The sequence below is a fragment of the Notolepis coatsorum genome (assembly GCF_963971535.1).
Source record: "Notolepis coatsorum genome assembly, chromosome: 12".
NCBI classification, from domain to species: Eukaryota; Metazoa; Chordata; class Actinopteri; order Aulopiformes; family Paralepididae; genus Notolepis; species Notolepis coatsorum.
Window position 1 is genome coordinate 19656409 of NC_140176.1, and position 13088 is coordinate 19669496.

The 13088-nt window shown below is 42.0% G+C and overlaps 1 protein-coding gene across 1 annotated transcript in view; it reads right to left on the reverse strand.

The window, feature by feature from the left end:
* The window catches only part of LOC311237792 (leukocyte elastase inhibitor-like), a gene marked incomplete at its 5' end in the record, with an annotated part of 48732 nt that extends 36263 nt beyond the window's left edge, over positions 1-12469 (reverse strand). Inside the window, 2 exons of the mRNA XM_084325770.1 lie at positions 2393-2563; positions 12392-12469. Coding sequence (XP_084181896.1) covers positions 2393-2563; positions 12392-12469 — 249 coding nt within the window. The remainder of the gene's footprint in view (positions 1-2392; positions 2564-12391) is intronic.
* Between the last annotated feature and the right edge of the window lie 619 nt (positions 12470-13088).

Genomic DNA, 13088 nt, shown 5'->3' on the forward strand with positions numbered 1-13088 from the left:
CATGTACGAACAAGTCCTAGTTCCGCGTAGGAATCTGGCTACCGCACCACTAATGGGACTATTTGTTCATAGTGCGTATATATACTGCGCTACTAAAGTAGGACTTCCTTTTCAGTCCAGTTTCTTACCCTCCAATAGAGTCACAGACGTAAAGCCTCCCCGCGACGCCACGTGTGGGAGTAAGGCCAAGTTCGCCTACCATCGGTATTGAGACATCGTGTATATTAATATTTGAATAGTCATATTTGGCACTATATCGTCGAGTTGGACGTAGTCTATTAAGCTAATAATAGTCTGTTAATATATAGTGCTTCGTGCGGTGAGAATACTACCGTAGTCAGTACCCCATCGTTTCGGGCAGAGAACTGGCTGCTTACCCGGGGTGGTTGACCCCATGTGAAGCTGCACCCGAGGAGCCCTAGAGCCGACGAGCGAGTGGACCTGTATACCGGATTATTCTACCGACGACAGCCCGCCTTCCCAGGCACGGATTATGCTTTGTATACTTCGATTATTCCATGGATAAAGACCCCCGACACTGCCGTGTGTTGGAACCCCCCCCCCCCTGGAGAGGACGCAAGGTGAGGAGACGCTCTGCAAGACGAGGTCGCTTCACGTCTCTCCCCCGTGTACCGGAGAGAGCCGGCCCACAAAGAGTCCACCTGCTTTCATCTGTGGTCCAAGGATCGCCGGCGCATTGAACGGCACTACAGTGGGTTCACCTGGGATACCCTTGGCCGGACGAGGCAGCCGGATTCTACCCCCCCCCCCCCCTCCTACTCCTGTCGGCTTACAAGCGACCGGATTAACCCCCCCCTAGTGTATCCAGTCTTATAGTCATTAAAGTATCATTGCTGTTATTCCTTAACTATTCCAGGTCGTATATTTACCACCTGCGCCTTCAGAGATTGGACATTCTCTATTGATATACAGACGAATACTCTTTGCCATAAAAGTGCATACTATTTCAATTCATAAATGGGAATTGTACCCCTCAGTTACACCTACTATATGTGTTTTAAACACCTAGCCCTACTATATGTGTGTAAACACCTAGCCCTACTATATGTGTTTAAACACCTAGCCCTACTATATGTGTTAAACACCTAGCCCTACTATATGTGTTTAAACACCTAGCCCTACTATATGTGTTTTAAACACCTAGCCCTACTATATGTGTTTTAAACACCTAGCCCTACTATATATGTGTTTAAACACCTAGCCCTACTATATATGTGTGTAAACACCTAGCCCTACTATATGTGTGTAAACACCTAGCCCTACTATATGTGTTTAAACACCTAGCCCTACTATATGTGTTTAAACACCTAGCCCTACTATATGTGTTTAAACACCTAGCCCTACTATATGTGTTTAAACACCTAGCCCTACTATATGTGTTTAAACACCTAGCCCTACTATATGTGTTTAAACACCTAGCCCTACTATATGTGTGTAAACACCTAGCCCTACTATATGTGTTTAAACACCTAGCCCTACTATATGTGTTAAACACCTAGCCCTACTATATGTGTTTAAACACCTAGCCCTACTATGTGTGTGTAAACACCTAGCCCTGCTATATGTGTTAAACACCTAGCCCTGCTATATGTGTTAAACACCTAGCCCTACTATATGTGTTTAAACACCTAGCCCTACTATGTGTTAAACACCTAGCCCTACTATATGTGTTTAAACACCTAGCCCTACTATATGTGTTAAACACCTAGCCCTACTATATGTGTTAAACACCTAGCCCTACTATATGTGTTAAACACCTAGCCCTACTATATGTGTTAAACACCTAGCCCTACTATATGTGTTAAACACCTAGCCCTACTATGTGTGTAAACACCTAGCCCTACTATATGTGTTAAACACCTAGCCCTACTATATGTGTGTGTAAACACCTAGCCCTACTATATGTGTTAAACACCTAGCCCTACTATATGTGTTAAACACCTAGCCCTACTATGTGTGTAAACACCTAGCCCTACTATATGTGTTTAAACACCTAGCCCTACTATATGTGTTAAACACCTAGCCCTACTATATGTGTTAAACACCTAGCCCTACTATATGTTTTAAACACCTAGCCCTACTATGTGTGTAAACACCTAGCCCTACTATATGTGTGTAAACACCTAGCCCTACTATATGTGTTAAACACCTAGCCCTACTATATGTGTTTAAACACCTAGCCCTACTATATGTGTTAAACACCTAGCCCTACTATATGTGTTAAACACCTAGCCCTACTATATGTGTTAAACACCTAGCCCTACTATATGTGTTAAACACCTAGCCCTACTATGTGTGTAAACACCTAGCCCTACTATATGTGTTTTAAACCCCTAGCCTAGCATGTGTTATGGCCTTGTAGTATAGTCACCTCTTCCATCTGTGTAGCTGTGTTGCCCCTGGCTCCCAGCAGCACCATGGCCAGGGCTGAGGAGATGCTAAGTGGAGAATAGAAGACATTGCCCGTCTTGTCCTTTGCATTCAGCTCTTTGAACAAAGCCAGAGAGAAGCAGGCGTTGGCCTCCGACAGTGGGCATTGTGTCTGAAAAATGTAAAAAAGACGTCAGTTGAAATTGCATCTACTTTGTCCCATGATGGTAAATGGACTGCATTTATATAGTGCTTCTATCCAAACTGTTTTACAACTTGCCTCATATTCACCTATTCACTCACACATTCACACACCGACGGCGGAGGCAACCAACCTGTGCCAACCTGCACATTGGGAGCAGAGGGGTTCAGTGTCTTGCTCAAGGACACATACTCTCCTCTACCTCCTGAGCCACTGCCGCCCCATGTATGTAGGGCTGAGTATCGGAATTCTATATTTTATTGGTATCGATCGAATTGCTTCAATACTATAGTATAGACTAGAGTATCGGAAAACACTGTGCCATTCAATACCAAATTTGGACACATAAGTAGTTAATATCATCAGTGTCAGACTGTCAGCGCACCTTTTGTTCCAAAATATGTTCCATTTCTTCTGTTCAACCACAATCCAAAATCATCCAAAAAGTAACAAAGCCTTCGACTGGCTCACACAGCGCATAACTCGTATATTGAAAAAAAATTGCAAAGGACTGATGGGCTAATATCTAGCTAACATTTTGATGTTTCTCGATCTGCACTGTCCATATTTCTTTTTTATATTCTATTTATTTTTGGGCTTTCTGTATTTTTAACCCATCCCAATTTAGTCGTTATGCCAATTCCCTTCCTGGTTGTTGCACGCACACTGTCGGCCTGGGGAGGGTGTAGAACTACCACATGCCTCCTCCGATGTGGAGTCGCCAGCCGCTTCTTTTCACCCGACAGCGAGGAGTTTCACTGGGGGAACGTAACGCACGCAGAGGTTTGCGCTATTTCCCCCAGATCCCCTCCCTGCTGAACAGGCACCCCAACCGACCAGTAGGAGTCGCAGTTTACAACGACCAGGACACATACCCCACCGGCTTCCCACCCGCTAACACTGCCAATTGTGTTATAGGGACGACTGACCAAGCCGGAGGTACCGCTGACAGCTGGATTCGATCCTAGAGTATCTGCGGTGGTAGGCGAGTGTTTAGTTAGCTTTTTTTTTCAATGTATTAGGTTAGAGCAGTGGTTCCCAAACTGTGGTGCGCGCACCCCTTGTGGTGCGTGAGCGCCCTCTAGGGGGTGCGTGACATGAAAAGGCTAATGGTGGTAAAAAAAAAAAAAAAAAATTACAATAAGATTTCATACAAATCTTAGTCAAACCTTTAGTATTATGGATATTAAACATGCTGGCAGAGTATTGTCGTGAACATTTTAATTAAATAAAGAAATTCCCTATCCATACTGCCCTGTCAAGGCAGACCGCAGTAACTCAAAAAAAGTCAGAATTGAGTTATGAGTGAAATTGAACTTGTCAATAAATGTTTTATCTTGTGACCAAGTTTCAGATGTTAATGTCGCTCAGTTTTGGAGATATGGGGTTTTAAAAACTGCAGTAACTACAAAATCACACTCAAAAACCAGGCAGACCGCAGTAACTTCCAAACAGTGAAAAATGGCTTTAAAGTGTTTTGACTTGCCATCCAAAATGTGTTATAGGTAGATAGATGATAGTACCCAGATTTAACATGTATTAATGAAGTAATCTTTAGGCATACAAAAATATGACATAATTATTTTAATTAACCCCCAAAAAGCAGATACTGCACTCTGCTGCACAGTTCCCTTAAATAATTATACAGGTAATGTACAGGCAAAGTGCAGTAACTTCAAATACAATGTTGTTTTCCCTCCAGCTTTCATAACTTAACCTAGCCATTTTGAAAATGAAATTTAACACCTGAATATATTGGAATGATGATGATCCAAATAAAATGGCTAGGTTAAGTTATGAAAGCTGGAGGGAAAACAACATTGTATTTGAAGTTACTGCACTTTGCCTGTACATTACCTGTATAATTATTTAAGGGAACTGTGCAGCAGAGTGCAGTATCTGCTTTTTGGGGGTTAATTAAAATAATTATGTCATATTTTTGTATGCCTAAAGATTACTTCATTAATACATGTTAAATCTGTGTACTATCATCTATCTACCTATAACACATTTTGGATGGCAAGTCAAAAAACTTTAAAGCCATTTTTCTCAGTTTCACTTTTTTGAAGTTACTGCGGTCTGCCTTGACAGGGCAGCATAGTCGCCGTGGGAAGAGATAAAATAAAAAATGTAATCTGTGCACGGAGACCAGCAACAATTTTTTCTAACAGAAATCCATTGGGTGGTGCGCGAGCTAGGTCGGGAGGTGACAGGGGGTGCACGGCCAAAAAAGTTTGGGAACCGTTGGGTTAGAGTAAAGACAAAATAATTAGTTGCCAATGATGAAACAATAACTTTAAAATACTCATTCCCAATCCCATTGTTATGCCACATCAATGTGGAACGCCCTACCCACGGCGGTAAAAAAGGTGAATCCCTACCCACCTTCAAAACACTCTCAAAGAGCACCTACGGGAGGCTGCAATTCGAAACTGGCCCCCGTAAATGTCCGAACACCCGCCCACCCCCTCCTAATGTACATTGCCCTCCCCCTCGTATGTATATATTTACTGTTAGGATCTCTGTTTAACAGTACTGTATATTTGCAAATCGTGTATGCCACAAATGTAACAGTACTGTATATCTGTATGTCATGTATTTCATAAATGTCATGATTAGATTAGATGATTAGATTCGATTTGTATATCTGTATCTGTATGTTGTGTATGTCAGAAATGTAATTATGAATTGAAAATGGGGGATCCTGATGTAAACAAGACGAAAGTCTTTCTCTGCTCTGCATCCCTTACTCTTCCAGGTCCTGGGATATTTTCAATGTTTTGGCTAATTTTGATTTAAATTGTATAATTCCCATTGTGTGTGCTGTACTGTACTGTACCCATTCTGCAATCTGTTAATAAAGTTTTCAATCAATCAATCAATCAGAGGGGCTTCACTCAACCAATCAAAGAGGGGGCTGCAGAAATGGAGCTCAACCAATCAGAGAGGGGTCTGCAGAACTGGAGCTACGATTTGTAGAGACGCAGGAAGCGTCTCGACGTCACTGTGTAACGCGTGGACGCACATTGGTGCGAAGTGTGGAAACTTTCCTTTCGGCCGACATCGAGAAACGCCTACGGATGACTAACCTGCCGTAAAGCAAATGAGGAAGAAAAATTATCTGAATGTAATAATAATAATGATAATAACTTTATAATTATTTGTATAGCACTTTTCATACAGAAGTTGCAGTTCAAAGTTTCACAACTGTAAAAAATACAGGCATAAGCGAGCATAAAAAAGACAGAGGTAGCAAGGTAAGGTAAATCACAGTGTTTCACATTCACAACCCAATAGGCCTTTCTGTTTACAGTTGCATTCAGTAATAGTAATACAAATAATAAAAATAGAATAGACAGAGTAAAAACAAAGTGCGGTTGGATTCAGTTTAAAAATAGGCTAAACTTGTTTTATAAATGAGTAGGTAGGCGGTTTTGTTCTCCAACCATCGATACAAGGTATTAGGTTTTGCTTTAGGTGTTTATTTTTTCCATTTATATTTTATATTCTCAAATTTGAGTAATTCCTAAACAAACCGCGGGAGGCAGCAATACGCCGGAAATCTATTAGCAGCAGAAGAAGAGGAATGACGCTACTTCCTGTTTTCTTCCTGGGTCTTCGTTTTGACAGCTACTTTTTTAATGAATTAAATCTGGTCGAGGGAAAAGACAGTGCGATGAAATATGCCAAAATAATAAACGACAACGCCGGAAAAAAGTAGTGTTCACAATTTGGCTTGGATATGTTTTTTTAATGGACACAAGTAATACGATGAACATAAGAAAAAGCTCCGTTGTTGTCAACAACATAATCTGTAAGCATTACAGCTAACGTTAGCCTAGCTGTGCTGTTAATAATAATGATGGAGAGGGTGATTTCCACACTTATGGAAAAACGTGCGCTTTTCACTGCTTCGTTTGCCATACGACTTGCTCTGGTTGTTTATGGCGACTACCAGGACAAGACCATGGCGGTCAAGTACACTGACGTTGACTATCACGTGTTCAGGTCAGTTCAGAGGTTAATTTTAAGAACATAAAAACAGCGACCTCTTCTGGGCAGAACATCCCCTCTTGGCATTGCCCATGTTTCCATTTAGTTTAGTTTGGGTCTGATGTGTGGGTTGGAGCCAGGGGATATATTTAGTAGTTTTAGCTGACGCTTTTATCCAAAGCGACTTAAAAGTTCTGTACAGCAGGAAGGGTACAACTCTTTCAGCTAAGTAACAAATGTTCGTCAAACAGTGTTGAACTTGGGTGCTACAGGTATATAGTAACTTGGTAGAGTCAATAGCAACCCCACCAGTGCATGTGAGCGGATCGGAGCGTGAGCGGCGCGGAGCGGCCGGTTTTGACGTGAGCGAGGAGTGGGTTTTAAAATGAGTCGGCGCGACGTCCGGAGCGAGAGTTCTCCTCCGCTCCAATCCACTCCAGGTCGCTCACAGTGGTTTAACACTGTTGATGTAATATACATGCAGTACAATGCCAAAGCAACAGATGGCGATGTACAAACATGAAGGCCATTTTCAACCAATGAGAAGGGTGAACCTGTGATATCCTGTTCAGGCTTCACTCCTCCTCCTTCACTCACTCCTGTTAGAAAAAGTATCGACGGATTCGACGCCATTGTTGTTGACGTTAGCTTACATGCTAACGTTAATGGCAGCGACCATAGCATTGTGGCTCGGCTAGCCTATCATCGCTTAATAGAGCTAGTGAATGGATAAACAACGTTATTTAACATTGCAGAATGGGTACAATTACAATGCGGCTCAATACAAACAATTGTTAAGGGGCCCAGGGGGTGTAGACTGTTGTAGTTTGAGCTAATTTACACCATGCTCCAAAAAAGAAAAAGAAAAAAATGCCGAGCGATCTGGCACGGGGAGCGCTCGATTCAAGGTGAGCGGGGAGCGAGCGGAGAGCGACTTGGGGGCGGGGTCAACATGAACGATTAGCGGAGCGGACCAAGCTTTAAAGAGCGAAGAGCGGATTTCTCGGCCGCGCCGATCCGCTCACGTGGCCTGAACCCCACCCCTCTCAACTCCAAGTCTCCAACCCACACATAAAACCAAAACCAAAAAATAAAGTGCACAACCAATGGGGCTCTTTTGCCTAGAGGTCAGTGTTTGATAGCTTTACATATTCTAACTTTAAATGCAAATTAGCCCCAGGGTTCCCTTCTCTTTTTGGAAGGTGACCTCACTTTGAAAATACTATAATAACGAGAAGCTCTAGAGTTGAAGAGGCTCTAATAACGAGAAGCTCTAGAGTTGAAGAGGTTATTATAATAACGAGAAGCTCTAGAGTTGAAGAGGCTCTAATAACGAGAAGCTCTAGAGTTGAAGAGGTTATTATAATAACGAGAAGCTCTAGAGTTGAAGAGGTTATTATAATAACGAGAAGCTCTAGAGTTGAAGAGGTTATTATAATAACGAGAAGCTCTAGAGTTGAAGAGGACGAGGGTGTCACCAAGTGATGGCCAAATGAAGCACTGAACCAGTATTGAACCACTTCACCAAATGTATTGAACATGGATTCATTCATTCAAATGTTCGTTTCAGTGCCATCTGCTGGCGAAATAGGAGACTGCAAAACAGGTTAGGAGACTGAAAAACAGTTTGTTTTGCAGTCTCCTATTTCGCCAGCAGATGGCACTGAAAGAAGCAATGTTTAGAATTGATTGTTTTGTAATATATATATGTATATATATATTGTTACGCACTCACACTTAATTGATCTGATCATAACAATAACAGGTGTTCCCAATGGAACAGAGTATAAAGAGGCTGGCATGCAACACACCTCTCTTCCCTACACAGGTTCACACACAGGTTTTTACTTTGAATTATTTCCTTCTGGGGATGGAGATTAATTGTATGATTGATAGTGTAAATATATGTAGTTGGGACGGAGAGGGTGTGCTTGGAAAACGGGATGTGCAGGATAATGATGATGGCTGTGCTTGTGTAACTAGGACAGGGTGTGATTATGGGACTCTGGGGGACCCTGATGTAAACAAGACGAAAGTCTTTCTCTGGTCTGCATCCCCTTAACAATTGTATGTATTGAGCTGTACTGTACCCATTCTGCAATCTGTTAATAAACTTTTGTGATTCAAAGATTTTTATTGAGGAATAGAATTGTTTCAACAATTTTTGGTTTTTGGCATCCAAACTAATTATTTGTTGGTCTCTACAAAGCATAATAAATAGGCTACACGACACACCATCATCATATGACAACGAATATACAACGAATCATATGAAATCGAATGCTACTCTTTTTTTTTTTTTTTTTTTTTAAACTTCATTTTTTTTTAGCGTTTATCGCTTTTCTGGTCAAGCATGACCGACAGTTGTGGAGTGAAACGGGAGAGAGAGCAGGGGAAGACATTCGGCAAATGACGGCGGGTCCGGGAATGGAACTCGGATTGATTGATTGATTGAAAACTTTATTAACAGATTGCAGAATGGGTACAATACAGTACAGCTCAATACACACAATTGTTAAGGGGATGCAGACCAGAGAAAGACTTTCGTCTTGTTTAAACCAGGGTCCCCCATTTTCAATTCATCAGGACATATATGACATACATGACATACAGATAGTCAGTACTGCTACATCTATACATTTATGACATACCAGATTTGCAAATACAGTACTGTTTGTGATACAGAAGGAGTCAAGAAAAGGGAGTATATACATTTGACGTAGAAACTGTACATTGGAGGAGGTTGGGTGGGGGGGGTTGGGTACACTGGGATATTGACAACCATACTGGGTAATTTACATTGGAGGTGGTTGGGGGGGGGGCACACTGTATAAGCAAGCAAAACTGTACATTGAGGGGGGGGAGACTCTGTACAAACAAACAAAATTGTACATTGGACTATTGACAAAACCATACTAGGTAAATGACTGTACATTGGAGGGGGTTGGGTTAGGATATTTACAGGGGCCAGTGTTGAATTGCAGTCTCCCGTAGGTGTCCCTTGAGAGAGGTTTTGAAAGTGGGTAGTGATCCACATTCCTTTACAGCTTTGGGTAGGGCGTTCCACATTGATGTGGCATAATTGCGAAACGTGTTTAGTCCCTTGTTTGAGCCGAATCTGGGTTTTACATGATTTGTGGAGCTCCCTCTGGTGTTGTGATCGTGGTATTCACTGACCTTTGGGAAGTATTTTGACATGTACATGGGTACCTTGGTCGTGTAGTGTATCTTGTAGACCAGGCCCATTGCAAGTTGCTGTACTCTGTCGTCTACTCTAAGCCATCCTAGTTTGGCAAAGTGTGCAGGGGTGAGGTGGGTTCTAGGAGTCAGGTCAAGCAGTAGTCTGACTAGTTTGTTTTGAGATGTTTGTAATTTGGTTTTTAGTGCCTTTGAGGTGCTTTGGTACCATGAGGTGCAAGCATAGTCGTAGTACCCTTGAATGAGTGCTCCTGCCAGAGTCTTCAGGGTATTCTTGTTTACCAGGGAGGAGATCCGGTACAAGAATCGAGTTCGTTGATTGACTTTTTTTATTACATTGGATGCCATTTTGTCACAGGAAAGATTAGCCTCTAGGATGGAACCCAGGTAGGTAATTTCATCTTTCCTTGTGACAATATTGTCACCCACTGTAACTGAGAAGCCGTCTGTTTTGCTGAGTTTGTTATTTGAACCGAAGAGAATGGACTCTGTTTTGCCCATGTGTAATGATAGTTTGTTGTCGGCGAGCCATATGCAGATTTTGCCTAGTTCCGAGCTGAGGGTTTTTTCAACCTGTAACTTGTTCTTGTCAGAGACCAGCAGGGCTGAGTCGTCCGCAAACAGGAACAAGTTGCAGTCACAAGCTGACGACATGTCATTTGCATAAATTAGGAACAGTAGTGGTCCTAGTATGCTTCCTTGTGGAACACCACAGTTCACTGTGAGGGGGGGGGGTAGGGTACCGTTTACCTCCACCATCTGTTCTCTCCCCTCCAGGTAGGATTGTATCCAGCTCACTGATAAACTATCAAAACCAATTGCTTTTAGCTTGTCAATCAGAATGGTGTGATTGACAGTGTCGAAGGCCTTTTGTAGGTCTAGCATGACCATGCCGCAGTATTTGCCCGCGTCCACCTCTTGCTTGATGTGGTCGTTCAAATAGAGAAGGCATGTGTCAGTGGAGTGGGATGTTCTGAAGCCAGATTGGAATTCGTAGATTAGATTTTTATCCGTAAGGTACTTTTCGACCTGTTCGTATACTATTTTTTCCATGACTTTCGAGATGGATGTAAGGATAGAAACAGGGCGGTAGTTGCCTGGGTCTAATTTGCTGCCCTTTTTGTGCAGGGGTGTTACTCTCGCTATTTTGAAGTCCTTGGGGACGTGTCCCTGTTTTATGGAGAGGTTTATTATGTGTGTGATGACTGGGGTGATGGCGGCTGCTGAGTCTCTGAGGAATTTGGAGGGGATGTTGTCATGGCCAGTGGCCTTGTTCGGTTGGAGGGCGCTCAGTTTATCGAGTACCTCATCTGTAGTTACCATTTCCAGTTTGAAATCGTCTTTGTGGACGCCTAGGTTCTTGTAGTATGCTACTATGTGTTCTACCCCATACTGCCCTGAGTGGGAGGGTAGTTTGTTTACCAGTGTTGTGGCTATGTTTGTGAAGAAAGTGTTTAAGTAATTGGCTACATCCAGTTTGTCTGTGATGAGCGTGTTGTCCGTCTTTATGTTTATGTTTGAGAACCTGGTTTTAAGTTTTTTACTGCAGCCTAGTTGATTATTGAGTAATTTCCAAAGTTCACATGGTTTATTTTTGTTTTCCTCAGTTTTGTCATTGATGAAATTTTTTTTTGCAGTTTTTATCATGGAGTTTACGTCATTTCTTAGTCTGTTTCTTTCTAGTTTGAGTTCAGTCACGTGGGCTTGGAGTTCACTGCTCGTGCTTTTGGTAAGCTTTGACTGACTTTTATGAAATTCAGAGCATTTTTTGTCTCTGGCTTTCATAGCGGTCAGTATTTCAGTGCGCATCCACGGCTCAGCGCGATTTTTTACCCTGGTGGTTCTTAGGGGGGCCATATTGTTTAGTATTGTTGAGAATTTGGTTTTGAAGCCAAGCCAGGTTTCTTCAACCAGTGTACCATTGAGTTCATCTGACCAGTCCAGGCTCTTCAGTTCAAGGTTAAAGGCCTCGCTAGAGTACGTTTTGAGGTCTCTAGATGTGACCATTTTGTGACAGCCAGCCTTTTGCTTTGGCTTTTTGCGGGAACAGAATATCATATAATGATCACTTAACCCGCATGCTATCACCCCTTTATTGGAGATCATGGACTTGTCGGAGGTCAGGATGAGGTCAATGGTAGTCTGGGTTGATTCACACACCCTTGTGGGTTGGGTGATTAGCTGGCTGAAACCGTGCAGATCAGAAAATCTACTGAAGGCCTTGAAGACGGGTGCTGCTTTACGTAGCATATCCGTGTTCCAGTCCCCAATAAGGATTTTTTCTACGCCCTCCACCCCAGTTAAGCACCCATCAAGTGTGTCATAAAAGCCACTCTGTTCTGGTGGTCTATAGATTGTGCCTATTAGTACTGATTTTGCCCTTTCAAATAAGATTTCAATCCATACAGTTTCAATCTCGTCATGGTTAAGGTACGGTTGCTGAATTTGGTATCTTTGTGTATATATACACAGACACCACCTCCATACTGGTTCCTATCCCTCCTGATGATTGAATAGTCCTCGATTTCTATCTCTGGATCCTGAACAGATGAGTCAAGTTTTGTTTCTGTGAAACATAATATCAATCAAACTTCTAAATGACTCTGCCTCCTTCTCCACTAAAGACTTCTTCTTCTTCTTAGGCATCTTGCTACGACCAAACTCAATTTTCCTCTCAAAACCCATCGCACTTTCTTTTCCCCCGACCAGATTTAATTCATTAAAAAAGTATCTGTCAAAACGAAGACCCAGGAAAAAAACAGGAAGTAGCGTCATTCCTCTTCTTCTGCTGCTAATCGATTTCCGGCGTATTGCTGCCTCCCGCGGTTCGTTTAGGAATTACTCAAATTTGAGAATATAAAATATAAATGGAAAAAATAAACACCTAAAGCAAAACCTAATACCTTGTATCGATGGTTGGAGAACAAAACCTCCTACCTAATAATTTATAAAACAAGTTTAGCCTATTTTTAAACTGAATCCAACCGCACTTTGTTTTTACTCTGTCTATTCCATTTGTATTATTTGTATTACTATTACTGAATGCAACTGTAAACAGAAAGGCCTATTGGGTTGTTAGATCCTAATGTGAAACACTGTGATTTACCTTACCTTGCTACCTCTGTCGTTTTTATGCTCGCTTATGCCTGTATTTTTTACTGTTGTGAAACTTTTAACTGCAACTTCTGTATGAAAAGTGCTATACAAATAATTATAAAGTTATCATTATTATTATTACATTCAGATAATGTTTCTTCCTCATTTGCTTTACGGCAGGTTAGTCATCCGTAGGCGTTTATGGCCC